Source organism: Marmota monax, unplaced genomic scaffold, assembly GCF_021218885.2.
Source record: "Marmota monax isolate L192 unplaced genomic scaffold, Marmota_monax_Labrador192_F-V1.1 WCK01_AAM20220418_F8-fsc00047, whole genome shotgun sequence".
NCBI lineage: Eukaryota > Metazoa > Chordata > Mammalia > Rodentia > Sciuridae > Marmota > Marmota monax.
This window is the reverse complement of record NW_026692072.1, coordinates 10,473,780-10,500,977: the sequence shown is the minus strand read 5'-3', so window position 1 is coordinate 10,500,977 and position 27,198 is coordinate 10,473,780. Positions and strand designations below refer to the sequence as shown.

The following is a 27,198-nucleotide window of genomic DNA, read 5'->3' as shown; positions in this document are numbered from 1 at the left end:
GGCGACTCTTTCCTTGTCCAGGGCTCAGCACCGGCAGAGAGGCCCAGCCAAGCTTGAAGCTCTTGCTTGTTTGTGGAATCAGCAGGCGTCTCCACAAGGGGACTCCATACTGGATCCTGGCTGAGGTTCTGAGCAGCAGGGATCCTGAGACATCTCCTGCCATCCCCGCGGGGGAGGCTGGCTTTCCTACAGACAGTCACACCCACTGCGTGGCCCCCACTCGCCTCCATTGCCCCCCCGAGTCAACGAACATTTTATTGAGTACTTACCATGAGTCAGGCCCGAGCTCAGGCCTTACACCACATCTCACTTAATCCTTCAGTACCCTCTGTGTCATTGCCCTCTTTCCATGTGACAGATGAACACCTTGGGGCTCAGAGAGGCTGAGTAACTCGCCTACAGTCACAGAGCTGGTTATCAGTGGGCTAGGACCTTGAACCTCCATCTAGGACGGTCTGACTCCCAAGTGCCATCTTATCTGCCTCCTTTGGGCCTTTCCCCAGGGGCAGCAGCGAGGGCTGACTGTGGTCCCTGAGCTCTCCCACTCTTCCTTGGGGAGACCTGAGCCCCTTTACTCCCGCCCCCTCCAGATCAGCTCTGTCCCACAGGTAAGGAACTACCTGGCATTTCCGGTCCCAGAGCAGAGATGCCACAGCACAGTGGGATGAGTCACAGGAGGGGGGCAGCTGTGGGGGTGTGGGGGGGAGGCCTGGTCAGCCTCCTGGCTGGAGGATGGAGAGGAGCAGGACATGGGGAGGCCTGTCTGAAGCTGTGTGGAGCCCAGGCCACGGGGCTGGAGGGGACAGCACAGAGCTCCTGCCACTGAGGAAGGAAGCCTGGGGACAGCAGGAAGGGGAACAGGAAGGAGCTGAGAAAGCCCCGTCCCTCTGCCCATCCCTGGGCGTGGGGGAGGCCCTTCTGCCTGGGCCAAGCGGAAGCTCCTGTGGCTCCCTTGACCAACCTTCACCCAGAGCTGCCCCCTGCAGCCCACAGAGCACAGCCCCAGGCCCTGCTCCCCTCCTGCCAACAGCAGCACTGTGGCTCGGCTTCCTGGGGGCCGGTTCCGTGCGTTACGGTGGGGACAGGAGCTCTCTTCTCAAAGCCCCTGCACGGGGCAGGAATGTTCAGAGGTGACACAGCTGCACCGTGAGAGCTGTGGCCTCATCGGCCCCTCCTAGTTGAAATGGGTGGCAACTGTGGGCAGGTGGGGTTCAGCTGGGGGAGAGGGGTCAGTGGGGCCTGCCCGGGAGATGTTCCCTGCGGCCCCTTCCTCTCTCTGTCTCTCTGCTGTCTGACCCCACGGTGAGCTGAGCACCCTCCCCCCAGCCCTCCCCCCAGGACGCTCTGCCTCACCTGTGGCCCAGAGCAGTGGAGCCAGCCATCTCTGGACTGAGACCTCTGATACCATGAGCCCTAAATAAACTGTCCCTCCTCTGAGTTGTTCTTGTCAGGTATTTTGGTCACAACAGTGCAAAGCTGACCAAAACGCAGGCCTGTCCCTGAAATGCCACTAAGCGCTGCCATCCCCATTCTGCAGATGAGGCTCAGAGATGGTTCCATAGTCAGGATTTGAATCCAGGTCTGTCGGCCCCCAAATCCCTGGTCTCAAACACCACAGGCCCCTAAGAACATTCTCCACCTCTACAGGTCCCCTATCCCTAGGGTGGGGGTGGTCACTGCTGAAACCTCTGTCCCCAGGTCCTGGCCCCAAAGACCAGGCCCAGCCCCCACCCCAGCCTCTCAGCTCATTCTGACCCAGGTCTCACTCCAGGTTTCTCTGAAATCAAATCACGTCCTCATTCTTCCTCCAGGAGTCACACTCCCTAAGTGATTCTGGGCACAGAAACGGGCGCTCCCAGGCTGCCCCTCCTCACGTCTAGCCCCCACCTGCTCCAGCAGACAGACGCAGGGACACAGTCAAAACTCCCTCCCTCGGGAGCACACTGAGGCACTCAGGGCAGCTGGAGAGGGACCCTCCCACCACCCTCCTGGCTCCACCCCACCCCCACTCCCCAGGCTCTGGGAACATTTTAAGAGTCACAATAATCAGGATAATAATAGGAATCAGCGCTTGCAGTTTGCAAACCTTTTAATCGAATCCCTCACTGACTCTCCAGTTCCCAGAGGCAGATGGTTCTCGGTTTCCACTTCTCAGGTGCAGCCCAGGGTCACATAGCTAGGTAGGCGCACAGCTGAAGTCCCAACCCCTCTCCCCCACCTCATTCAGGTCTTTCCTCCTGCTCTGCAAATGACCCTGAGCCTCATGGTTACCACGCGCCCAGCAGGTGAGCCTTCCATGCCCAACACGAAGATGCAGTAACTCAGAAAACAAGGGCGCCTGGCAGCCCGAGGTGTGTTCCTGGGCTGGACGCACTGGCCCTCAGAATAGCGCACAGGGAGGAGGAGGAAAGGGGGCAGCCTGAGGGGCACGGGGAATGGCCTGTCTCCTCCCGTCTGGGCACTCTTCCTCCAATAGACAAGAGGCTCTCTTAGCACCTCGTCAGTAGCAGCGTGCAAGCAGAAGCCAGCAAAGAGCTGCCCAGGGACACCAGAGAGGTGGTCTCCACCCTTGGGGTGTTGAAGCCTGGGCTCCGTGGGTTCCAAGGTTATCAGCTGTCACTGCGAGTGTTTCCTCTGCTGACTGTCCCCCAGGAGGCTGGGAGCCCCCCAAAGACAGGGATGGTGCCCTTTCACCCCAGGGCTCCAGCACCCAGCACCTTGCCAGGCCAACAGGCAGGGGGCCGGTTAGACTGCCTCCTTCACAAAGGATGGCGGAGCAGCCTCAGCCCCTGTGCTCAGCGTGGAACACAGCGACCTGGAGCCCTGCATGCCAAGAGCAGAGACGGAGGGACAAGGACTCACTCACCATCCCAGCTCCCTCTAGCCCCCTTCAGGCCTGAGCTGAGATGCTGAGCTATTGCAATGCCCAGGACAGGGCCCCAAGTCAGGTGGCTCTTGGATCCGTCTAAGTCCTCTCTGGGGCCACACACCTGTTGGCTGGCTCACTCATCACTGGCTGGGAGCAGAGCTGGTGGCACTAGGATCAGAGTTCATTTAGTTACCTTGGTAATCAGGACAGTGAACAGTCACTGTGCTAGGAGCCGGGCACTGTTCTGTTTACTTCCTGGCATGGGGCACAGCCTCTCATGCCCAGTCCCGCTCCAGGGAGGGCAGGGGGAGTCTGCTGGGCACGCCAGCCCCAAGCACCTGGCACTCCACTCCGCCAGCGCTCAATCAACCTGAGCTGCTGCTATTAACTTGAAATCTCCGCAAGAACTATAGGTGCTTCCTACTATGGGTCACCCCCATTTTGCAAATGAGGAGACAGAACAAGAGGTGAGGTAACCTACTGGCCCAAGGCCACGTGGTCGCTAAAAGGCAGAGCCAGGATTTGAACCCCTGCCCTCCGGTTCCAGAGTCTGCTTGATTAACCCTGAAGGAACTAGTGCAGAAAGATCTCAGACCCAGTCAGGATGCCCACCTAGCAAGAGGCCCGGGCGGCCTTCCCTCCCGCTGTCCTACTTACCCTGTGAAATGGAGCATGTCATCAGCCCTCTTTTCCTTCTCTCCTCCAGACCCACCGTGGCCACGGTAGGAAGAAAATCTTGGCATTTCTCTAAGCAGGAGGGGCGCAGGGTGGGGGCGAGGTGGGCCAGAGAGCACAAACTAGCCCTAAGGGGACAAGTCCAGAATAAGTGGGGGTGGGGGAGGTGTTCTTGAGAGTCTGGTTCTTTGAGGCTGGCAGATTCCCAGAGCCTCCAGGACCCCCACACCTCACCCCACCCTCCCCTCACACCCCCAACAGCATGAGCAGAGAGAGAAATCATCCGGCAGCCGCGAGTCCCCAAGGCATTCAGACACAGTGCAATTGCCATCCACATTCTGAAGTTGGATTTTAGGGTGGGGCAGAAGGTGGTGGTTGGGTGGGGACTTGTTATTTGGCAAAGTCACACCAAGCAGGGGGAGCGAAGGGTGGGCCTGGGTTGGCAGGCTGTAGGCTGAGCCAAAGGCACATGAATGACGACCATCTGTAAAATGGGATTAGGCATCAACTCGATGGACTCATCACACCGACTCCCATCAACGCATCATTTCGAGGTGGTTGGGACACGCAGATGATTTTAAACTTGCAACTCCGTAAGCACACGGCGCTGGCCCCAGATGGGAGCTCAGCATTTGGTGCGCGTTGTCACACTTGGATATCGCTACCAGACAAAGCAGTCCCTTCCATTTTAGACCCCGGCCTGGGCGAGGCCATTCAAGTCAGGATGATTTGCCAATCCACCGAGATGTTGACAGCCCAGGAAAGGGGCGCTGTCTTCAGAATCTTCGTAACTTGCCAACAAAGTCCTCCTAGGCGGCGCGGGCCACTCCGGGGTGTGCCCGTCCTGGATTTCCACGGCCAGGCGCCTTCTCCCGGGCGTGGGTGCGCCCCCCGCAGGCGATCTCCAACAAAGCCGTGGCTAGAGAGCCCGGGGCCTGGTCCCCCAACCCCTCTGCTCCCGCCCTGGCGGCCACCTCGGGGGCGAGGCAGCCGGGCGCGTGGGAGGGGACGGCGCGCCATTGGCTTGTGCGCGGAACTAGAGGAGGGACCAGAGCGCACCGCCAGGACTCGGGCAAAGCCTGCGGCGCAGGAGTCCAGCCGGCCCTGCCCTGCCCTGCCCTGGCCGCCCGGAGCGGCGGCGCGATGTGAGGCGTGAGGGCCGAGGTCCCCAGGCACGCCAGCTCCGCGCCGCGCGGGCGCCAGCATGCGCTAGCCACGTAAGTCCGCCGCCCGCCGCCGCCGCTGCCTGCGCAGCTCAGCCCGCGGGGCTCCGCGGCCGCAGGGACCGCCGGGGGCAGCGGCACTCCGCGCGCGCCGGCCGGGCGCACGGACCGCTGGCCACCTGCGGGTTCTGCGGGGACCCGGCGGGTCCCCTCCCCGGCTCTGCCAGGCGCCGTCCCGCTGCCCCTTCGCGCTCTCTCGTCCCCTGACTCAGTTTCCCCTCCCGGCTCTCTGCCGCCGCCGCCGCCTTCCTCTCGGACTGCTTCTGCCTCCTGGGCCTCCGGGGCTTGGGCTCGCGCCCTCTTCTTCGGAGCAAGAAAGAATCGGAGCAGTTTGTCTCTCCCTGGGGTCTCTGTCCCCGGTGCGCGGTGCTCTGTCCCCTCCCCCTCCTTCTCTCTGCCTACCGCACCCCCTCCCGCCTTTGTTTCCCGGCCGGGAGTGCGCGGCACAAACTTGCGGGTTCCCCGGTCTTCGCCCCCGCAGGGCCGCGGACCGAGGTGGTGGCGGAGTTGCCGCTGCCCACAGTCTGGCGCGACCTTTCGGTGTGTGTGTGGGGGGGGGGGCTGGACGGGAGGAGCCGGGGACACCCAGCTGCCAAGAGCCCGGGTCTCAGAAAGTGGGAGGCGGGGTGTGGAGCCGGGGGTAAGCGACCGATCGGAGGCGGCAGGGGCCAGGCCGGGCGAGATCCCAGTGGCCGGGCTGGAGAGCAGCGGCCGAAACGCGGGCTGCGCCTAAGCCCCAGCTCTTTTGGAGGTGGGTAGAGGAGCGCAGGTGGTCAGCGACGTCCCCGCCCGTCGCCAGGCCGCGCGATCAGCTGGAAGGGGTGGTGTGGGGCCGTGGGCCTAGCGCACGGCGAGCCCCGGTCCCCGCGATGGACAAAATACTAGCACCTACCCCGCGGGCTCTGTAGAGGACAGACAAGAACGGCGTCCCCATCCCCGGGCGCCCCCAGGGCTCGGCGCTCGCTTTGGGTCCCTTTGCTCTACCTTCCCTCGCCCCCACCCAGGCGCGCGCTCCCGCCTCCTCCTGGCAGCCCCTGGGAAGCGGGTTCTTCCGCGCGCGCTCTGGAGGCGGGGGGCGGGAACCCGGCGGAGGCCGGGAGCCTGGAGGCTTCCCCAGAGGCCGGCGCTGATGGCCGAGGCCGCCTCGCGGCCCCACCACCAGCACTTCCTGTTTGGTTTCTTTTAGACAAACTTTTTTGGACCGGGCCGGACGGTGGGGAGAAGTCCGCGGGCTGCAGGATGCGCGCCCCTACTGTGCAGCCCCTAGGACCTGCACCTCTGGTGGCCTGTGAACAGGGGCCGCGCCCTGCAGCCCGCCGAGCCCTGGGACTCGGGGGTCTCTTTGTTGAAGAACCAGGAGGGGGCGCTGTTCGCCCCTTGGCCTCAGCCCCCGGCTCAGCCGGGCTGGAGGGAGAATTCTGGAGTGGGGTGTCGGGCGAGCGAGTCTTCTCCGGGTCTCTGGGGTTTCGTCTGTAAGATGGAGCGCTGCCCCCGACGTCCCCTCGGCCTCAGCGTCTCAGGAGCCAGCTGCCCGGTTTCTTTTGTGCCCGCAGCTGTTAGAGGCGTCACGATTTCCAAAGGTGGGGTGGGGCCCACTTGTTCCCGGCAGAGCCCTGCCCCGGACCCCTGCAGCTTCTCCGGCCGCCTCCCCTCCCCTCCCCTGCCCTGCCCGGCTCCCGGGCCTCCGGCTCGGCAGGAGGAGGGGCCGCCTTCCTGGGTGGGGCAGCAGGGGATTCTCAGCACACCCACACAGCCCTCTTGGGGTGCTCTTCACTTTGAACAACACGTTGCAAACACTACGCCCCAAATTATTTATTGAGCAAAGCCCAGCACAGTTGCAGCCACCTGGGGAGACAGCCGGGGACCAAACGAAGATGCCTGGCCTGGAGCTGACCCTTCAGGGTGGGGGAGGCAAATACTAATAAAGAGTTTCTATGGTGCACTGGGAAGTGAGGGGGACCGTGGGGAGGGGCGTGGCCCGGAGGCTGGGGGTGGCATTGACATCTTTAAATAGACACAGACCTCCGTGGTCAGATGGGCCTTCCCAGGGGCAGCTCACTGTTGAGCTTCAGCTTTGAGGAAGTGAGCTGGGCAGACAGCCGTGGGAAGGAAAGATCCCACAGGGCAGGCTGGTGCAAGGGGCCTGTGGCAGAAACACAGAAACAGGGGCTGGGGTGGACTGAGGGGCTGGGAGAGGAGAGGAGGCAAGCCAGCCAGGAAGGGTGGGAGCACACCCCCCTTTTTTTGCAGATGAGGGAATGTGGGAGATCAGAGATGATACATAAAAGCCACTTCTGCTTCTTCCCTGTGGCCACCCCCTCTCATGGCATCTCTGAAGCTGCTTTGGTTGAGGGAGAAACAGGCAAAGAAGGGGAGCCTCCCCTCTGAACACAACAAGGGCATTGTTACCAAGTATGGCCTGCAAGGCTGACCTGTTCTAGACGGCTCTGTGCATCCTACCAGCAGGGAGGTGGGTATCATCCCTGCACCCATTTAACAGGTGTGGAAACTGAGGTCCGGACAGCCTGTTCCTGGCCCCAAATCCCGCAGCCAGTAGGTGGCAGGGCCAGGATGTCAGCACCAGCCTTTGTGTGGTGATCTCTGCCTTTAACTGCTAAGCTCCGGCCCTTGGTGTTGGGTAGACCCATTCCTGGAAGCCGCGGGGACCTGTCTGCCTGCTTACCCAGAATGCACATCACCTCTGGGAGAGCGGCCTCCAGGGGCTGAGCGCCCCTTCAGGAAGCCCCGCTTTCCTGTCCTCTGTAGCCTCCTCCCTGGCCAAGGTCCTGAGCAGCCTCATGGGGGAGGGAGGCCCCGGCCCGTGGGACCCGGGGCCCAGCTGTGCCAGTAACAGCACTGGCTGCCCTCAGGGGCCCTGGCAGGGTCACCAGGCCAAGCGGGAGGCAGGCCCACTCTGGGTTGAAGAGGACAGGAATCGTCCCCACACGCTGCCTTTGCCAGTGACCGTGGAGACAGGAGAGGCCCTCTCGGTGACTTCCCAGGTGACTTCCCAGTGGTGACGGTGGCCACCAGAGGGTTGGCCCTCCCTCCCACACAGCAGCAGCTGGGGCAGCCCGGGATGGGGCCCGGTCCTGCCCTGCTCCCCCCGCCCCTCGCCCCCCAGCGCAGTGGGGAATGTTTTGATGGTTTTGTCCCCAAAGCTTCGGGCATGTTTATAAGAAAAGCTGCGGTTTGCCTCGGCCTTCCTGACCTGGGCGGCGTGGAACGAGGACATTCGGTGGCCTGAGGTGGCGGGCCGTGGGGCCGGGCAGGGCAGCTGGAGCCTGGCCTGTGGGGCAGATGGATGTGGGTGGCCGGAGAGTGGCCCTCAGGAGGCGCAAACCTTCGACGGCCACTCTTGAAGACAAGGACGCTGGGTCCCAGGACAGGCCCTGGCTTCCCGGGCAGCGGAGTCTGGTGTGAGCTCGGCACAGTGACAGGGCCCGTGCCAGCTCCTGGTGGCAGGTGAGCCCTGTGCTGCGGCGCCCAGGGCTCACGTTCCTGGAGGGTCTCGGGGTCCTTTCCTTATCTTTAGGGGGGGGGCAAAGTCCTGCCAGAGGTGGCCCCGTCTCCCCTCTGCTGTCCTGCTGGTCCTCTGTATGGCCCCCACTTTGGGGGCAGCAGGCCACTGAGGCCAGTGGGGGCGCTGAGACCCGGAGAGGTGGATGGCAACCCGCCCTCCGCTGCGGGGACAGGCCACTCTCCAGGGACCCACAGACCACACAAGCCTCCTGCAGCCCTGCCGTGTCTCCTTAGCCCACGTCCCGAGGACCCCCCAAGATCTGCACCCCAGAGGCCTCTGTGCTGGGGTCAGTAACGCAGGCCCACGGGTGACACCTCTTCTGCCTCCTGTGACCAACCCCAGGACAGCCTTGTGGTCAGGCTTCCTGTCCTCCAGGACAGCCCTGGAGAGGCGGGTCACTGTGCCCTGTCCGGGCGGGGGCATCTGGCCCCGGCAGCTGGCGGTCCTGCAGGGGCCAGGATGAAGCAGGCCAAGGGCGCCCCCAGCCCACCCCGACCAGCACAGCCCTCTGCCAGCCCTGCCCAGCGCCCAGGGCTCCACCTCGCGGCTGCCCTGCCCCAGACCCCATTTCCAGCTATTTGTCCCAGTGTGATAGCCCAACAATGGGTTCCAAGTGGCAGCCCTGCCCAGGACCTGCTGTGGTCACCCCAGGGCCTGAACCCAGAGAGGCGGGACCCAGGGGGAGCTCAGACACTGGGGACACCAGTGCTCTCAAGGGCAGGGACCACAGCGAGAGGGCCCCAGCTTCGTTCTGGGGTGGAGCTCACCGAAGTCCCCCTCCCCCATCTCTCTCTCTCTCTCTCTCTCTCTCTCTCTCTCTCACACACACACACACACACACACACACACGCACACACGCCTCTCAGGATGTGGTTCCCTTGGTTTGACTCCAGCTCTGCCACTTACCTCAAGGGACACTTACGTAAGTCCCTCTGGCCTTAGTTTTCTCATCTGTAAAATGGGGGTGACTTGGGGCGATTCTGGGGTTCCTGCCCTGGACTGTGCCCTTCCCCCAGCCTGGCGCAGCTGCCTGCCGCCCGCTCTCCCCACAGATGGGGAGGGACAGTTACGCTGTAACGGAGCCCCCGGTTTGGAGAGGAAGTGGCCCCTGGCGGAGGAGCTCCGCCGAGCGACTTCCCCTTGAGTCTCCTGAGCTGCAGCTGGTGGTGTTCCAGGTCCCTGCCCCTCCGCCCCGCCAGCCAGCCCTCACGGGCTCGGTCTCCAGGTCTCCAAGTCGGGACAGCTCTGCAGTCCATCCGTTTCTATGGAAACCAGGCTTCCCGGGAAGGACACGGGGAAGTTGGGGAAGTCCTCCAGGACCTTCATAGGGACGATGCCCCATCTGATCTGCGGCCCAGGGCTGAGCCCGGGCTGGTGCCTGTTAATGATTAATTACTCTCCTCTGTGGAGCACATACCCGGTGCCAGGCCCTGGGCTGCTTGTTCTCATTCTCCTGCATCTTGAACCTGTGAGCTGGGTGGACGCAGTAATCAGGTTTCACAGATGAGATCGTGGAGGTTCAGAGAGGTTAAGTAACTTTCCTGAGATCACAGAGCATTTTAGAGAAAGAGTTGGGCTTTGAGCCCTAGTTTTTCTGGTCATTAAGAACATGCTCCCCTCCCCCACTCTGTCATTCTCTGTTGACACACCCCCAGATGAACCCCTCTCTTCCTGGCCTGCGTCACACTCTGAGGACTTCACCCAATTCTGCTTACTGCCAGTGAGCGCTGTTTGGAGACTCCTGTTTGGGTGCTCAGAGGTCCCAGTGGGTGGGGGTAGGACGGGGCCTTAGGGGGCCTGCAGTGTCCCTCCCCCTCTTTTGTTTACTTGTGATCCCGAGTGGGATTGAACCCAGGTCTTGAAGGGCTGGGGGCCTCTGCCTCTGAGCCACACCCAGCCCAGCCCCTCCTGCTCCTGAATCCAAGCCCCAAACTGGCGGGGGCCCCTCGCGTGCCAGGCGCTGTCCTGGGCCAGGGAACAGAAGTGACAGACTGGTGCCCGAGTCGCTCACCTTCCTGCACTGGCCACAGCTTGCTGAGGTGGGGCCCAGGGTCCTCACCCAGCCCTCCCGCCCCGCCATCGCACAGTCGCCCCCCCCATGGCCCTCTGCACGGGACATTTGCACTGGCGAATGAGTCCCATGTGTCCTGTCCAAGGCCACTTGACCCACAGGGACGAGTCAGCCTGGAACCCAGTTCTGCCCCATGGCCAAGCTGCCTTCCTGCCCTGGGCCACCAGCCTGCCGTGTCTGGGTGGCCTCTCACCTGTGGGGCCTTGGGCGTGCTTGGCAGAGCCCCTGTCCCTCAGGCCACCCAGATGCGGAGTGTCCTGGCTGCCGACAGAGCACCTACCGTGCACCTACGGTGCGCCCCAGCCTAGCCAGAGTCACAGGAGCACAAGACCACGGGGCTCCAATGGTTCCCTTTTGGGGAACCGCACAGCCTGCCGCTAAGCCCCTGGGGACACAAGCTGCGAGGGGCCAGTGGCCAGGAGGGGAGCACACTGGACCCTAGGGGAGACCCCTAGAGGAGAGCCAGGCAGTGGTGGCCTTCAGGAGCAAGGAGCATGGGGACAAGGGACCCCGGGTGGCAGGCTCAGAGGCTGGCTCGGAGGCGGTCTGTGGCCACAAGCCCTTCTGCTCTAGGCAGCCACGCTAGTGGGCGGAGGGCGGCCTGCCCTGCCCAGCCCCAGCCTGCTGTGGGGAAGCCCGGGCTTCAGAGGTGTCCAGTGGGACAGGCGGCCCCGCGGGCCTGGCCCTGGCTTTTTCCACTGCACGGCTGAGTGGAGGAAGGGAAGTGGCCGGCGGGCCCAGCCTCCCTCAGCCTCGGCCTCCCTCAGCCTCTCCCCATCAGGAGGCCCGCAGACACCTGCTGCTTCCTCCCTCTGCCCTCGGGCTCTTCTTTTTTAAAAATCTATTCGTTCACTATTTTTTCTTCTACTTTGCCGTGTAGCATGGTGGCATTCTTAAGACCCCACCTCACGGGGAGCCGCTGTAGTGACCTGCCCGATGCCACACAGCTGGTTAGAAGACGCAGCCGAGATTCACACCCAGCGCTACTGGCCCCCAAACCGGTGTTTGCCTGGGGTGCCCAGGGTGGAGGGGGGACAGGTGCCCGCACCATTTTAAGGTGCCAGGTGTCTTTTCTTCTCAAAACTTCCCTGTGAGGTAGGGCCCCTTCTTTACCCAAGGACGGATAGCTAGACTGAGGTACAGAGAGGTTAAGTGACTTTCCCATAGGCGCACAGCTAAGAAGTGTGGATTGGGATTGGAAAATGACTTGAGCAGTTAAGCCCTTAGCCACGGCCCCTGCTGTGGCAGTTTGGGGCTTTTGGAGAAGCCTTTCTGCCCCGAGGTCCTGGGAGGTGGGACTTGCAGCCCCACTTCGGTGGGGGGACATCTTGCCCAGGGCCACAGCAGGGCACAGCAGGACTGCGCCATTGTCATCCATTGTCATCGGGTGGCCTGTCCTGCCTCCCTGGTGAGAGGGGATGGGACTCCAGGGCCACCTGGAAGAAGGGGGAGGGCCAACACTGACGGCTGCCATTGGGGGGACATGGGGGCTCTGGCCAGGGGACACTGGGGCACGCCTGCTCTGGGAACCAGGTGGCACTTCGTCTTAGACTTCCACGCAGCCTGCCCTGAGCACGTCCCGCCGGCTCATTCACCTTAGGGACGTGAAAATGTGTGGTCCTGCCCAAACCCGGGCCGCCTTCGCGGTGACAAGCAGGGCCGAGGAGCCCAGGGCGTCACCCCCGGGGCCAGAGCTGGCTCCCAAGGTCATGTGCAGTGTTTCTGTCCCCCGTGGAGAAAACCAGTCGCAGGGAGAGTGGCAGAACAGAGCCCAGTTGCTGGGAGGCTGTGGCGGGGGAGGAGTTGGGGTAGTGACCTGGTGGAGGTGGCAGCTCCGTGAGTGACTCAGGGACTAAAACCCACGCAGTCACACAGCAAAAAAGTTGCTGTAGTGTCCAGACGGGATGGCCAGGGCCAGGCGACCTGGGAGCATCCTTCCACGAGGGACAGGCCAGGGCACCAGGCTCTGCCCCCTGCCTCCCGCTGGCTCCTGTGGGCAGCCAGGCCTGGTGGCGGGAGGGACGCTCTTTACAGTTTCTGTCTGGATTCGCAGAAGGTGGTGGCCAGGGCTGAGGCATGGGGACAGCCATCGAGGTTGACGTGGACCCTCTGAGGGGCACGGGCTCCCTGGAGGTCCCTGAGCTCTTTCCCATGTCCCCAGGGCAAGGGAGAAAAGGAGAGCCACCCCCATTCCCTAGGTGAGGGCCTCGGCCGGGGCTCAGGGGGCCTGTGACCCAGCTGTCACACCCACCACAGACCCCTGCTCTGCCGTCCTCCGTCCCTCCTGGACACGGCCCAGGAGACACTCTATGTATCCCGCGCAGAGCCCCCGACTCCTGTGCCCCAGGGGACTCTGTCCTGATGGCGCTCTGGGTGTTGGTCCTGTTGAGGACATTGGCAGGCTCATGAGGGACGCAAGCCTGGGGACATTCCTCAGTCCCTTCCTGCAGCCCTGGGTCACTCAGCCCTGGACAGCCGGTGCTCTGGAGGAGGGATGGTGGCCTTGGAGCTCTCTTGCCGTGCCGGGGTGGCCGCGGGTGGAAATGAGGAGCCAGGATACCCAGGGCACGTGGGGGCACCACTGTCCTTCAGCGTGGTCTTGGGGACAGTGTGGTTTCCTCATCCGCAGAGTGGGTATAAGTAGTGCCCCTCTTGCAGGGTGGCTGTGATTGAAGGCGCCCAGGGCCACCGTGGGCCAGCCGGGGGCTTTCCCCTTTCCTCACGGCACTCCTGTCTCCTGTGTAGACGGTGCCAGCTGCTGACAGGACCAAGAACCGGAGCAGCCCATCCCTGACCTCCAGCGCCCAGCCCAGCGCCGGGCTCACAGTAGGTGGTCAAGACCAGCTGGAGGTGGCTGGGATTGGAGGGGTGGCAGATTGTGGGAGCTGTGGGGTGACAGAGGGCCGGGGGTGTTGGTGGGGGGGCAAGGCCTGGGCAGGGCACCTGCCAACCTCCTTCCCCTGACTGCACGGTGCCCTCTGGACAGACGCCCCTCCCCCTCCTCGGGTCCTGGGGTGTCAGGAGGTTGTCTGGAGGCTGGGGAGGAGGCTAGCTGTGTGGTGGGATCGCCTGGGCAGTCAGCATGGCCCTGGACTCAGAAACCCTCCCGGGTTGGGCACGTGTCCCCTCTTTGGAGCCTCGTTTGACCTCCTGGCCCAGCCCTCACCGGTGGGCTGCCGTGGCCACTCAGGTCCAACAGCTCGCAGAGGCTGCCTCAGCAGCGCCCCACACCCATTGTACAGATGGGCCCGCCGAGGCCGCCAGCTCCCGGGCCCGGGGGCGTGGCCTCCCCTGCTGTCGAAGCTGCGCAGGTGCCGAGGCCTGAGGCCAGTGTCTCCCGCAGCCCCCTGCAGAAGCCGGGTCAAGGACACCATGGCGGCCAAGCAGCCCCCACCCCTCATGAAGAAGCACAGCCAGACGGACCTCGTGAGCCGCCTGAAGACCCGCAAGATCCTGGGCGTGGGCGGGGAGGACGACGACGGCGAGGTGCACCGCTCCAAGGTGGGCCTGCGCCACTGGCCGCTGAGCGCCCGCCCCGGGAAGGGGAGGGCAGGAGACTGGGGCCCGGTGCAGTTAGAGACCTAAGGGAGGTGGCAGGACTAGTGACCACAGGGAGGGCGGTTTGCTGGGATCAGAGTGGCATGGATGGCGGCCCCGGGTGGTGGGGTCAGATAGGTCAGAGAGGGTGAGCCGCTTTCTTGAGGCCACAACCACAAGTGGCAGGAGCGTCCATTTTTAAGTTTTTATTTTGTTTTGTTTGTTTTGGGTACTGGGGATTGAATCCAGGGGTGCTTTATACTTTACTTTTGGTTTTGAGAGGGTCTTACTAAGTCGCCGAGGCTGGCCTTGAACTTGCGATCCTCCTGCCTCGGCCTCCTGGTTCTCTGGGATTTCAGCTGAGCCTCCCTTCTTACCATTTTACCTTCAACTTTAAACCCAGTGCCAAGGCAGTGCGGGGGGGGGGCAGGCAGCCTCAGTGTGACCCGCCCAGCTCTGGGGGAGCCTTTTGCCAAGCAGAGGTACCCAGGTGGGCTCCTGAGTGTGCCCGGAGGACCCGCAACTGCGGTGCTGAGAGCTGTCCCCCCCTGACCCCTCCCTTGTCCACAGATCAGCCAGGTCTTGGGCAATGAGATCAAGTTTGCTGTCCGCGAGCCTTTGGGGCTCAGGTGAGCCTCAGCCCTGAGTGTCGTTTGTGGGAATGGGGTCTGTGTGTCGGGGGAAGTGTGGAAGACCCCCTTGTGTGGCCTTGGCCCTGCGTCTTCTTGCCCCTGTTCCATCCCATCGTGTGGCCTGTCCCCTCACCCAGCCATTACTGGGCATCTAGGCTGGAAAGGGGAGTCCCCTGGGGCCCGCCCGGGCTGACCTTGGGGGTCCGGGTGTGACCTTGCTCTCCTGTCTCCAGGGTTTGGCAGTTTGTCTCTGCTGTGCTCTTCTCTGGCATTGCCATCATGGTGAGTCGAACCGCCCTGTCCCTCTGCCACCTGGCTTCCCCATTGGCTGGACCGCAGGACCCAGAACTAGACTCGGGCCCTGGGTGTGGCTCCTGGCCTCTCCCTGCCCTCCCAGGGGCTCCTCCTGCCAGCCCCTGGCAGCCTGTCCCCATGCTGCCATCATGCTGGCCCTGGGAGGGCTTTCTGGTGTCTCCCCAGGCCTGTCCCCACCTGTCCCCACCCCATCCCATGGGCTGCAGCCCAGCTCCTTGCCCCGGGAGCCCCAGAGCCTCCCTCCCTCCTGTGGAGGATGAACTGCCCCGAGGACACTGGCCCCAGTCCAGGGGGTACACCCCCTCCCTGAGCCTGACCTTGGAGCCCCCCTGCTGTCCACAGGCCCTGGCCTTCCCTGACCAGCTCTATGATGCGGTCTTTGATGGAGCCCAGGTCACGAGCAAGACCCCCATCCGCCTGTACGGTGGCGCCCTCCTCAGTGAGTATTCGGGGGGTGGGAGGTGAGACCCAGCTGGGCTGAGGGAACACCAGGGGACCTTCCCCTGCACTGCGGGCCCTTCTTCCCTCGCTGGCTGCCGCAGCTGCCCAACCTGTGGTGCGTCTGCTGGGTGTGTGCTGCCATCTTGTGGCCACCGGTGGGATGCGCCAGGATTGGTGTCTGCCCGGCGGCCCCCTGGGCACTGGGGTGCGGAGACAAGGAACCTGCTCTGCTTCCTCTAATCTGAGTCGCTCGCTGCGGCTGGCTGGCCGTTAGGAAGGTGAACTGCAGTTTTCAAAGCTCGGCATCCGTGGCGTCCCTCCCTTCCCTAAAACATGCTATGGCTCCCTATCGCCTGCAGAATAAAGCCCTGGTGACTCTGCCTGACATTCAGGGTCCAGCCGGCTCCCTCTATCTGCCTCCCCCCTATCCTGCCAGGGGCCCTGGGCTCCAGCCACAGCTGATGGTGCCCACTCCCCAGTTTCAGAAGCCACCGTGTCCTTGCACATGCCCCCCTGAGGGGGGGACTGAGGGGGAGTGTGGGGGCGGGGCGGCACCGCCTTCACACAGAGGGCTCTGGTGGGAGTTGGGGGTGCAGAGCATGCGAGGGCCCAGGGTGGCAGGAACGGACTCCATCAACGCAGGACTGAGGGAGACGCAGGCCCAGGTCTGGAGCTCCCCTCCCATTTGCAGTTGAAGGCTGAGCCCCAGCAAGGGACAGTGTTGGCTCAGTGTCCCACAGGGCCTTGGAAATGGCATGAGCAGATCTGGACCCAGAGGGCATGGGCTGGGCGCAGATGGGTTTCGACCTGCGAGTGAGCAGGGCTGGCATGGGGACCTCTAGGTCTGGTCGTCTGCAGGGGGCCCGGGTAGGAGGAGCAGGCCCCTACCCGGCCCCCGGGGCAGGTGGATCAGGCTGTCCCCACTCCCATGCTCCCTGTCCCCGTCCAGGCATCTCCCTGATCATGTGGAATGCCCTCTACACGGCGGAGAAGGTCATCATTCGGTGGACCCTGCTCACCGAGGCCTGCTACTTCGGGGTGCAGTTCTTGGGTGAGTGTCGAGGTGGACAGTGTGGGAGACGCGGGAGGCGCGGGGGCAGCTCTGGGGCTGGCAGGAAAGCAAGGGCACCTGCCTGGGGTGAGGAAGGAGGGGACAGTGGTACAGGACCCCGGGCACAGAGCTGGCTCAGTCCGGAGTCCTGTGTGCAGGGGGCACACATCCTCCCCCTGACTTCTGACCCCTCCCTGGCCTTCCTCCCTCAGTGGTCACTGCCACGCTGGCCGAGACGGGCCTCATGTCCCTGGGGATCCTGCTGCTCCTGGCCAGCCGCCTGCTCTTTGTGGTCATCAGCATCTACTACTACTACCAAGTCGGCCGGAAACCCAAGAAAGTCTAGCCGGCCAGGGGACCTGCCGGGCCTGGCCAGGGTGGCTGTGGGGCCGCGTTCCCCTTTGGTTCCTGGAAGGCAGGGGGCAGCCCTGCTCCTACCCAGCCACCCCAGGCAGCCGGTGGCACCTTCCTTCTCTCCCGGGAAGTCCCCAGATGTGGTGACCTCTGGCCTTTGGGTCTGACATGCCAGCTTGGGGGAGATGGGGCCTGTGTACCCCACTCCTCACCGCACACAGTAGCACCTCCTTCCCTGGGCACTCTTGGCCCCCAGGTCCCCTCGACAGGCACCAGCTGAGGATCGTGGTCACAGCAGCGAGGGCTGAGTGGGCTCCTCCCCAGGGAAGCCCCCCTCCCGTGGGAGAGGCTGTGGGCTGCCACCCCCCTGACCCCACCCATCTATGGCCCGAGCAGCTGAACCTGACTTCTCTCTGTGCCTGGAAAAGCTGAGAACCTGACCCTGGCCAGTGTCCCTCAGTCCAGGCCCTCCTGCACCTGAGCACGCAGCCCCTCCGCAGCCCAGCCGAGGGCCAGGCGGGCGGCTGTCTCTGAGCTTCCTACGAGGATGGGCCACCTGCCGCTGGACGCTCTGGCCCCTCCCCAGGCCTGGTCCACCTGGGTCTCGGGGGCCTTGCTCTGGGCACTCTGCCCATGTCCTGTGTACACAGATGGACACACGGACTCGTAAGCTGTGGGCTCAGAAACGAGGAAGAAAACACTTGGTATCTCCTTGTCCCTTGGCATGTCCTCCAGGTCTAGTGTCCCCTGTCCCACCCCCTGTCCCCCTCTCCTTCCCCAGGGTGCTGCTGCCTGGCCCCTGGCTGCCCCTAGCGTGGCTGGGTGGGGCTCGGTGCCCCTCAGGCTCTGCAGGGGCAGTAGTAGCTTTCCAGCCTCCTGTCACCTCCCCCTCCTCCCCACATCGCCCTGGAGACGGCTGTCAGTGGCCCCTGGAGCTGTAGGGCCTGGTCTGGTTCCTGCGGGCCACCGTCCTCTGCCGTGTCCTGTTAGTCCTCGCCCTCTAGCGCTGCCTCCCTGCAGCACACAGGCTGCCTGAGGAGTGGTGGCAATGTCCCAGGGACAGGTGTGCAGAGCCCCAGCCCCGGGCCAGCCTGCCTCCCTTCTGGGGACAGCAGGGTTGGCAGTAGGTGAGGAGGCCTGCAGGTGCGGTCAGTCCAGCTGCTGCCACAGAGATGGTTGCAGGTGCCCCTCTGCCTGGGGACCCTCTCCTGCCCAGTCTGTGCCTAGTGTCCCTGCAGCCACACACCCGGTGGCCTGTGTCCAGCAGAGTGGTGGCTGTACCGGGTTACGTAGCTGAGGAGAGGGGCCTGCTGGTGGCTGGGCTGTGCTGCTGGTCATCATGGCCTGGCGGTGTGGGAGGGTGCTCTGAGTGGGCACCCTCCCCAGTCAGCTGGCCCTGGCCCTTGGGTGTCCCACCTCCCACCTCCTGCGCTGAGTCTGGAGCCCGGGCCTGGGAGCCCCTGCCACCCGCTGCCGCCCAGGGAAGGTGCCCCCGCCTGCAGCCGGAGCTCCGCCCTGTCTGCAAGGACCTTTGAAGACCCAGCTGATCCCCAGTGGTGACAGCTGGCCTGTCCTCCCCATAGCTGCTGGACACGTGGGTCCCATCCCTCTGGGGAGACGGAAGCCCTCGCTGCAGTCAGGCCGCCGTGGCATTGCATGGTGGGGACCACCGGTCAGAGACACTGGGCTGCGGGGTGCGGAGGGCAGCCGGCCTTGCCCTGGGGGTGGCGCGGTGGGTCACATGGCCCTAGTCACACAACGCACTGAGCCCGGGGAGCCGGGCGAGGGCGCGGCTCACAGGAGGTCTGTGTGGCTTGGGGGCAGCAGGTTGGGGGGACATCAACACGGGGATGACGTGTGGCTGGGAAGGAGGCCATGACAGGGCAGGGGGTGGGGGCCCCGGGTCTCAGGAGGGAAGCCGGGGGCCTCTGCCTTCGAGCTGGGGGTACCTGCAGCCCCTGCCCTCCAGCCCCGCCCCCTCCGAGTCACCCCCATTCTTCACGGTCACTATTTATTCTTTGTTCCTTTTTCTTTTTGTAAGAAACAGTCACAAAAACCAGTGCAAAACCCTCCGCGGCGTCCTGTTCTCTGTCACAAACTCCTCCTGAGGCGCGGCACAAAAGGGGCTCACAGGGGATGGTGACAGCTCTGTGGATCTCAAAACAGACCTTCAACATGCGACCCACAGAGCAAGGGAGGGGGGCTGCTGGGCAGAGGGGCGGCCACCACCCTGGCAGGTTGGGGCCGTCGGGTCTGGGCCCCTTGGGCCCCCGAAGCAGGCTGGGCACTAACAAGGGTGGGGGGAGGCTCAGCATGGGCAGGGGCCACCTTGCTGCTGGCTCAGTCGGGGACAGTCTCAGCTGGGCTGTTCTGGAGAAGCCCAGACGACCTGACCCTGCCCACAGATCAGGCTTGGCAGCTGGGCCACACCCACAGGGTCCTTGGTGCCATAGCTCTTGCCCCGGCGGGGGCTGAGTGTCTACCAGACCCTGACGGTGACTTCAGGGGATCTTGCAGATTGTTACCAGCCTGAGCAGATGCCACAGGGACAGAAACCCTGTGTCCCCTTCAAGCTCAGAGGTGCAGAGGGCAGGGAGTCGTGTGGGGGTGGACAGGCTCCTGGGCACTTTTACAGAAAGCCCTTGGGGAGGAGTCTCGGAGCCACTCTGGGCCCACCTGGGCCACATGCCCCTCCTGATCTGCCCTTCATCGACACCCTCACTTTTATGGGCCCTGGAGGCTTGGGGTGCCCCTGGACCCGGGCTGTCCAGCCTAGATGTGGGATTTCTGGTCAACCCGGGCCAGCCGTCTGCCTTCCGGGAAGCTGGGGCTGAGGGCTGGGCAGGTCCAGAGCAGGCAGGCCCCTGGCCCTGGCCCTGTCTCAGGTGAGGCTGGGCTGGGGCTGGCCAGGCATCTTGCTATCTACTTGCCAACACTGATTTGGAATGTGACGCCTGTACAGATGTGAGGTTGTGTGTGGGGGAATCTGTGGGTCTGTGGGGAAATCTCTGCTGCAGCCTGGGGGGGACACAGAAGTATCACGTGGACAATAGAAGGACAGGACACTGTGTTGCAGCAGAAATGGCTGAGATGCCTGAGGGGCTCTTTAGCCTACAGACAAGAGGGCTTCTGGGAGCCAATGTGTGAACTTGACCCTCAGGAAGGGCAAGGAGCAAGTGGGACGCACAGACGGAACCAGAGGAAAGCAGAAGCCTGTTCTGTCTGTCGAGCTGACTGGGGTGGGAGCAGTGCAAAGGCTGCCGGGGGAGGTAGTGAGCTCCCTGTCCCTGGAGGTATGCAAGAAGAGGGTGGAGAATTCTTGGCAGGAGTCTTGCAGAACATATCCAAGCCTCCATTCTGGGTGGGAACCGGGAGAACCAGAAGATTTGGGGGGTTTCTTTCATCCTGGGGCCAGGGAGTTGGGGATGGACAGGGAGGAGGAGCCTGTGGGGAGAGGTGGGCAGTGTGCCCCAGGGGAAGCGCTGTGTGTCCATGGCAGGGGGCTGGTGGAGAAGTGGGGAGGTGAGGGAAAGGGGGACAGCGATCGACTTCTTAGCTGCAGAGCCGGGAGGGGGCATTTCCTGGCAGCTCGGCCCATGTTTCCTGGGAAAACAGGATCCTGAGCCAGAGGGTATGTGAGCAGCGGATCCCATGGTGTCCCGGATGGAGAGACGCACCTCAGAGAGGAGGCAGGTTCTTGTTCAGAACCACCACACATGTGCTGTGTGACGCGACAGCCCACAGTCCCTCTCTGGGCCTCACAGGTGATTTGGTCCGACAGATGGGGACAGGAGGGACTGCCAGCGAGGCCACTCCCGGAGCCAGTGTTTGGCAGCAGCCCACCTTGGCCCCTGTTGACAGTGGACACAGATCCGTCCCCTGGCAGTGCAGGGACTGCCCTCCAGGTTCCGAGCCCCCGAGGGTGAGGCCACCGAGTCTCCTGGGGGCTCTGGGGCTTTGTCAGTGTCTTCTTGAGTCCTCATTTTCTTGGCACCAGGTCGCGAAGCTGTGGGGAGAGAGCGCCCAGGCCCAGGCGCGCCCGGTCCGGCTGGGCCGAGAGGCCTGGCCTTGCTGCATCCCGGGTCAGGCGCGGGGTCCCAGCCCAGGCGAGGGCGCGTCAGTCCCCATTTCTGTCTTCATCTTGTTAAAAAAATAGCTGTGCGCTCCTGGCCCTTCTGGCCGCCCACGAAGGCCTCGTCTCCGCCCTGGGGCCAGGGGCACCCAGAGGGGCACTGGTGCTGGGCTTGGTGGGCGGGGCCAGTCCTCAGGCCACGCCCTCTACTGAATGCCCCGAAAGAGGCACATGGCGAAGATCATGACGGAGAGCTGCGAAGAAGAAAGCCACCTGACTGCCCGGCTGCGCCCAGGGCCCCGGGGCACCCAGCCCAGTCCACCCCAGGGGTAGGGCCCTTCTGCCTCTGGGTGCTCTTGCGCAGGGGTTCCCGGATGTTCTCCTGGGCAGTCACCTTGGGAGGGCGACTTTGGAAACTAAATCATGGGTTCAGACCCAGGTGCCCACTTATCAGTGGTGGCTTTGGGTCACTTCCTCTGGGCCTGAATGGGACCACAGCTTAGCACGGGCCAGGCACAGTTCTAAGTGCTTTCCCAGAAAGCACAGAGAGGTCACATAATCTGCCTAAGGTCTCACAGCTACAAACGGGGAGCCAGGGTTGGCATCCAGGCCTCCTGGCCCCAGGGGCCATGCTCAGGACCCCTGCACTCTCTGCCTCTGGCTCACAGAGGGCAGTGAGAGAGGAGTGGAAGGCAATTAGCTAACCACATCCTGACGCCTGTCCTCTAGTAGATGCTCAGCAAAAGCTCCTCATCTATTATTAAGGGGAAAGGCCAGCTGGGTGCGGTGTGCACACCTGTCATCCCAGCAGCTGGGGAGGATCGCGAGTTCAAAGCCAGCCTCCGCAACAGCAAGGCGCTAAGCAACTCAGGGAGACCCTGTCTCTACATAAAACACAAAATAGGGTGGGGGGTAGGGCTCAGTGGTCGAGTGCCCCCGAGTTCAATCCCTGGTACACCCCCCCAAAAAAAGAGGCCAGGTCGCTCTGGCCCTCCCCAGGGTTAGGAGCACAGCGCTGAACAGCTCAGGGCCCTGGGCTGGTGGGAGAGGCAGAGCCCCTGACTCAGGGACTCCGCTGTGATCAGAGCTGCTGCGGTCCCCACGCCCAGAGCTCTTCTTTCCAGGAGCACAGGGAACAAGCCCTCGGCCACAGCTCACGGCCACGTCGCCACGAGGCTCAGGTGAGAGGCACTGCCAGCCAGGGTCATGGTGAAGGTCGGCCTCACAGTGGGCCCGTGGGCTGGGCAGGGAGTGGGGTGCCGATCAGTGTGTGGATCCCACCCAGAGTCCTTGCACCTCCCCAGATGTGCTATCCCTGTCCCTTGACCCTCACACTGCCAGGGGGGGGGGGCAGATGAGGAAACTGGCCCAGAGGACCTGGTCTGAGGACAGGCAGAGCCAGGAGCTGGACTCTGGCCGGGGCACCACCTAGTGGTGGCTCAAGGCCTGCAGCGCTCCCCTTTTGAGGGGTGCTGGGACTTGGGGGTAAACGGGCTAAGACCAGAAGGCTCTGGACATCCCCCGCCCCGCCCGAGGGAGGGCCTGGTCCCCAACCACAGGCTGTAGCTGGTCCTCTGAAGCAGCGACACTGTCGCCTTCCACAGTGTGCCCTGGGGACCTTGGCTCAATCCCCACTCCTGGAAGACAGCACCCAAAACACACACCCTGCCCCTTGGAGTGGGGGTGACAGTGCTACCCAGTCCCACTGCCCAGACACTGGCTCAGAAGTGTCACCTCCGGAGCCCAAGGTTGACTCTCAGCCTGGGCAGGCCCCCGAGCTCACCGCCCCTTGGCGCACTCGGGGATCCCCCAGGCAAGGATCCCAGGGAGGTGGAGGGTGCGCCCTGGCTCTGCCTGGCCCCTGGGGAGGGGCCTTCACTTACCTCGATGGCCAGGACCCCGATGGCGAGGGCCCCAGCCAGGTAGACGTAGGTCTCAAAGGTGTTGAGGATCACCGCGTAGCAGCCCTGGGGGGAAGGGTCAGAGGTGAAGCCACTGCAGGGCGGGCCAGCGTCAGCACTGGGTCATGGCCCGTGGCCCCAGGGCTCAGCGGCTGCTGGGCTAGTCGGCGGGTGGAGGAGGTGGGACGCGGGAGACCTGGCAGCCCCTGAGGCCCCCCAGCCACCGGCCCCCAGGGCGGGGCTGAAAACCAGCAGCCCAGGCCTCTGGAAGGCCGGGCACTGCCCCTCGGTGTCCACGCTCCTGCGGCTGTTGAGAAATCAGAAGGCCCAGCATGGCCCTACCAGCAGCTGCTCCATCCATGGGACCAGTGCTCCCTGGGGGCTGCAGTCCCCCTGGGTCCCTCTTGTCCCACACCCATCCTCATTACCTGCCTGGATGGCTGCAGGAGGATTCCTGGATTTTAGACGCTGCCCTAAGGAAACGCATCCCAGCCTTCAAAACTGCGCTCCTTCCTCACCTGGGGACACCCGCCCGGGAGCCCCACCACGTTGGCTGGACGTGGAGCCAACAGCGGGGCCTGAGGTGGGGGGAGCGGCATGGGACCTGCCCTGCCCGGCGGAGGCTGAGCCCAGAGCTGGGAAGTGGAGGCCCCCGCCCCCCCTGGACCCCAGGTATGAACGGGCCCCACCAGCACAGTGGCCTGGTCCTCGGTGCTCGTGGGTCCCTGTGCCTCGGAACCACGCCTGGAGGTACTCAGCCACGCAGATGCCCTGGGAGATGGCAGTGCGGGGACACAGCCAGGTTCTGAGGCAGAAGCCTCCAGAGACGGGAGCCAGGAGAGGGGGTCTCCCCACCTGGACCTGTCTTGGCAGTGCCACTGGGGCCTAGCCACAGCTGTGTGACTGGGACAGAGCCCAGAGGAGCCCAGGGGCCCTACCCCGGGCCAGTTGGTCAGGAACCAGTGTGGCTGGGTCCCTCTGGGGCTAGCAGGAGACCCACTCCCCCGCCAGGCCCAGGGCTGCCCTCGTCTTCCGCTGTCCCCTGCGGGGTTCCACCTGAAATCTCTGGCCCTTTGGAAAGCCCCAGAGGCCACAGTGTTGAACCCAAACGGCAAGACACAGCCCTGCTCCGGGGGGAGGGAGACGGGGAGGCGGTTGTCTTGGGATCAGCTCTGGGAGGGCCTGCTGTGGGCCACCTGCCCATCAGGGACAGCCAGGGCGCCTCCGCCCCAGCACACTCTGGGTCTGTAAGGTGCTTCAAGGGGGCTGCATAGACAGGAGGCAGCCGTGGCCAGGGGAGCGGTGGCAGGTGACGTTCCACACATGGCCTGGGACCCGCCTGCCTGGGTCACAGCCCAGCCCGCCACTGGTCCGCTGGGCAGGTCTGGCTGCTCACTCAGCCTCTCTGGGCCTCAGGTGCCCATCTGTAAAATGGGCCATTTGGATGCGCTTCCTCCCAGGGCGGGAGGGGGGACACAGTGAGGCTCCGCTTGGAACGGGTGGTGTGTGGCAGGTGCTCGGTCCCTGCTGCGAGTGGCCTCCCTCTCAGCGTGCCCCAAGTTGGGAAAGTGAGCAAAGCCGGTGTGGGTGTCCCCGTGTGCCTGGGACGGCTGGGGGACAATCCGTCACACACCACGCGCGCGCACACCCAGCACCAGGGGACGCAGACGCAGCAACTCCCTTCTCCAGCTTGGAACCGGCATTCGCAGGCTTCCCCGGGCGGCTGGCAAGGGGCTGGGGACCCTGGGCCCTGCTGGTGACCCCTGGGGCCTGACTCCTCGCTCTCCCCCTCAGGATTATCCCCAAAGACCCCCGGGCCCTGCAGTGAGCCCAGCAGGGAGGGTTGGCCTGTGAGAGATGCCCTTGGGACGGCGGGGGGTGGGGACCATGTCACCCACGCTGCACCCTGCCAGGAGGTGACTGGCCTCCTGGTGGGTGGGTGGGGTGTTAACAGGATGAGTCCAGAAGCGGGTCCGGTGATGCCCTGAAGGAACGGGCCATGGGCAGCCTCCCTGAGAAGGAGCTCGTGGCCCTAGAAGGAGGTCAGTCTGGCCACGAGCCACCCACAGCCCAGGCTCCTTCAGAGCACAGAGCACCTGTCACTCCAGACCCTGAACTAGGGAGGCCGCTTTGCTCTGCGGCCTGTCAGTGGCCCGGGCTCCTCCCCTCTGGATGCTCTGCCGTCCCCGGGGGCGGACACGGTGCTTTCTCTGGAGGACCAGACTCAGACTGCCGCACCACCTCTGCTCACCTCCTGTTGGCCTGAACTCTGTGGCCTGGCTGCGGGGGAGGCTGGGAGGCTGGGCCTCAACCTGGAGGCCTGAGGTGGAAACGGGACCCCCAAATCCTGTGGCTGACCCACGCAGGTCTCTGGGGACCTAAATCCCAGGGCGGCCCCAGCTGCCCCAGACTCCCGGTGGCCTGATCCCAGGGTCCTCATTCTTTCTTTGTCCCTTTCCCCCAGTGTAGGAAGGCAGGGCTGTGTGGGACAAAAGGAGGCTCCTGGGTCCTGCCCCCGGGGGCCACGCAGGGGAGAGGTGCTGGGCTCCTGCTGAGGCTGTAGAGGCTCCTCGGCCTCGGGGCTCTGGCTCCTGCTCCACAGTCTCCTCCTCTGGGACCCCAAAGCCAGGCCCCCAGGCCCGCTCCAGCCCCTCACCTGGCTTTACCTGTGTCACGGCCATTGTCACCTGCCACACTGTTCCTTTGTGCTGTTTGAAGCTCGTCCGACCTGTGCTTCCTCTAACCAGACCAGGGGCCTCACGGGGACAAGGGCCTGGCTTCCTGGTCCTGCTGGCTCTGGGGCCTCCAGAGCTCTCCCAGGAGAGCCTCAGTCCACGAGGGACAGGCGTGGCCCAGCTCCCCTCGGCCCCTCCTGTCCCCTGCCCAGCCTGACCAGCATGTACGAGGCCGGGGCAGAGGTGTTAGGGTTTGGAAGCTCATGTGTGGAGGACTCCCACGCAGCCATGTTCAGAGGTGGGTTGGGGAAGAGACCAAATCATGAGGACTCTGATCTGATCGGTGGATTCATCCATTTATGGGTTCCTAGTGGACTGGGCTTGGGGGAGGGGCTTTGTTACACAGCCGCTCTCTCTTTGCTCCCCGGTTGCCATGAGGGGGGCAGCTCTGCTCCCCACACACTCCTGCCATGATGGGCTGCTTCACCACAGCAATGGAGCCAGCCAACCGCAAATGGAAACCTTTCCTCCTTAACCTGATTGTTCTCAGTCATTTTCTTACAGCCCCGGACAGCTGACTCACATGGACAGGCACGGGTATTTTGTGTCTCACGGAAGGGGCAAAGCTGGGGCCCTATTTCCCCAGACACAACACACAGGGAAAGGGAAAGGGCTTCAGGTTGCAAGAGAAGTCTAGAAGCTTTCCTGACCTTGGACAGTCAGGTTGCTCCCTAGGAACCATGGGGTGCTCCCACATGACAAACGTGAGCTTTCTGTGGAATAGAGTTCATGGCTAAGAAGATTCCCACTGGGAAGTTCTGGTCTGTCCCCTCCCCTGACCTGAACTTTCAAAACCAAGCTCAAGAAACACCGGAAGACTCCTACGCACCCCTGAACCCCAACCCCAATGCCCACACCAGCCTCGGCCACGCTCATCTCCCTCTTGTCTCTCCCCACTTTGTTTGGAAGACTCCCTCAGCCAGCTCCGCGGGCCCAGGGCCATACCTGCGTGTTGATGAACAGGCTCCTCCCCGAGACGCACTCCTCCCTGTTCAGAAGGACCCCTTTCCGCCCCTGGGGCTCCCGCCGGCAGCAGGCCTCGGGCACCTCCTCGCTGTCTTGGGCCAGCATTTGGTAAATTGATGCGAATTTGAAGTCTTCAGGCCCGTTGACTCCACAGCAGCCGAACTGGGAGAACAGCGAGCAGGTGGATTGGACAGGAGCCAGAGCCGGGGACAGAGGACCGGCAGGCTCCCAGAGCAGGGGCCAGAAGGACTGGGGGCGGCCTGGCTCTCTGTCCTCTGTGACTGTGGAAGGTCACTCAGTCTCCCCGAGCCTCCCGTGTCCTGTCTGTACAGTGGGGTGGCAGTGACCATTCAGCCTCCCAGCACCTAGTAAGTGCTCAATGCACAGTTGCTGTGGTCATGGCTGTGTCCAGGCCAACAGGGGCAAACAGGCCTCCCGCCGAGTCTGGGCTGTGCTCCGTGCTGAGCTGGGCTCGGTGGGGGAGTGCTGTCACCCAGGGGTGATGTCCAGCCAGGCATGTGGACAGAAGGACTCTGACCACCCCCGACCAAACGCCCGCAGCCCCCCCGGCAGAGGCACTCACGGTGATCATGACCGAGTTCCAGGTGGCGGAGAAGACGTCCGTGTCGTTGTTGCCCTGGTAGTGCTTGGTGAGTTCCTTGGTGAAGAACTCCCGCGTGAGCTGGGGGAGGGGAGAGGGCCTGAGCAGCGCTGGGGACCCCGCCGCCCCCGCCTCCCCATCTGCTGCTGGGTGGGGTGAGAGCCGGGGTCCTCCTCAGCTGCCAGCCCAGGGCAGGCCTCACCACGTCCCCAGGGCCATGGCCCCCCTCGTG

At 63.8% G+C, this 27,198-nt stretch overlaps 2 protein-coding genes across 8 annotated transcripts in view; one reads left to right on the top strand and one right to left on the bottom strand.

Annotated features, from left to right (window-relative positions):
* The first annotated feature begins 4,592 nt into the window (after positions 1–4,592).
* On the top strand, positions 4,593–18,763 carry Tp53i11 (tumor protein p53 inducible protein 11). Of its 3 annotated transcripts, none has more exons than XM_046456496.2 (8): positions 4,593–4,761; positions 13,107–13,187; positions 13,705–13,862; positions 14,469–14,527; positions 14,764–14,812; positions 15,188–15,284; positions 16,236–16,337; positions 16,550–18,763. In XM_046456496.2, exons 3-8 carry the CDS (start codon positions 13,734–13,736, stop codon positions 16,681–16,683), a joined length of 570 nt encoding a protein of 189 aa, XP_046312452.1. In that variant the 5' UTR covers positions 4,593–4,761; positions 13,107–13,187; positions 13,705–13,733; the 3' UTR covers positions 16,684–18,763. The 3 variants fall into 3 exon arrangements, with proteins under 3 accessions (XP_046312452.1, XP_046312458.1, XP_046312474.1); XM_046456502.2 differs by lacking the exon at positions 4,593–4,761 and adding an exon at positions 5,500–5,518; XM_046456518.1 differs by lacking the exons at positions 4,593–4,761; positions 13,107–13,187; positions 13,705–13,862 and having other exon boundaries at positions 14,488–14,527; positions 15,188–15,207.
* A 1,124-nt stretch (positions 18,764–19,887) lies between these two features.
* Positions 19,888–27,198, bottom strand: part of Tspan18 (tetraspanin 18) — a 151,158-nt gene continuing 143,847 nt past the window's right edge. For all 5 annotated transcript variants that reach the window (XM_058583476.1, XM_046456484.2, XM_046456461.2 and 2 more), the window contains 4 exons: positions 26,949–27,047; positions 26,345–26,527; positions 22,647–22,730; positions 19,888–21,017 (listed from right to left, as the gene is read on the bottom strand). In XM_058583476.1, coding sequence (XP_058439459.1) covers positions 20,970–21,017; positions 22,647–22,730; positions 26,345–26,527; positions 26,949–27,047 — 414 coding nt within the window. In that variant the 3' untranslated portion in view covers positions 19,888–20,969. The remainder of the gene's footprint in view (positions 21,018–22,646; positions 22,731–26,344; positions 26,528–26,948; positions 27,048–27,198) is intronic.

Excerpts from the sequence above, each read along its gene's own strand:
- Tp53i11 (XM_046456496.2), top strand. The coding sequence starts at position 13,734 with ATGGCGGCCAAGCAGCCCCCACCCCTCATGAAGAAGCACAGCCAGACG. Across the intron at positions 14,528-14,763 it reads CGCGAGCCTTTGGGGCTCAG|GGTTTGGCAGTTTGTCTCTG; the intron begins GTGAGCCTCAGC and ends TCCTGTCTCCAG. Across the intron at positions 15,285-16,235 it reads GTACGGTGGCGCCCTCCTCA|GCATCTCCCTGATCATGTGG; the intron begins GTGAGTATTCGG and ends GTCCCCGTCCAG.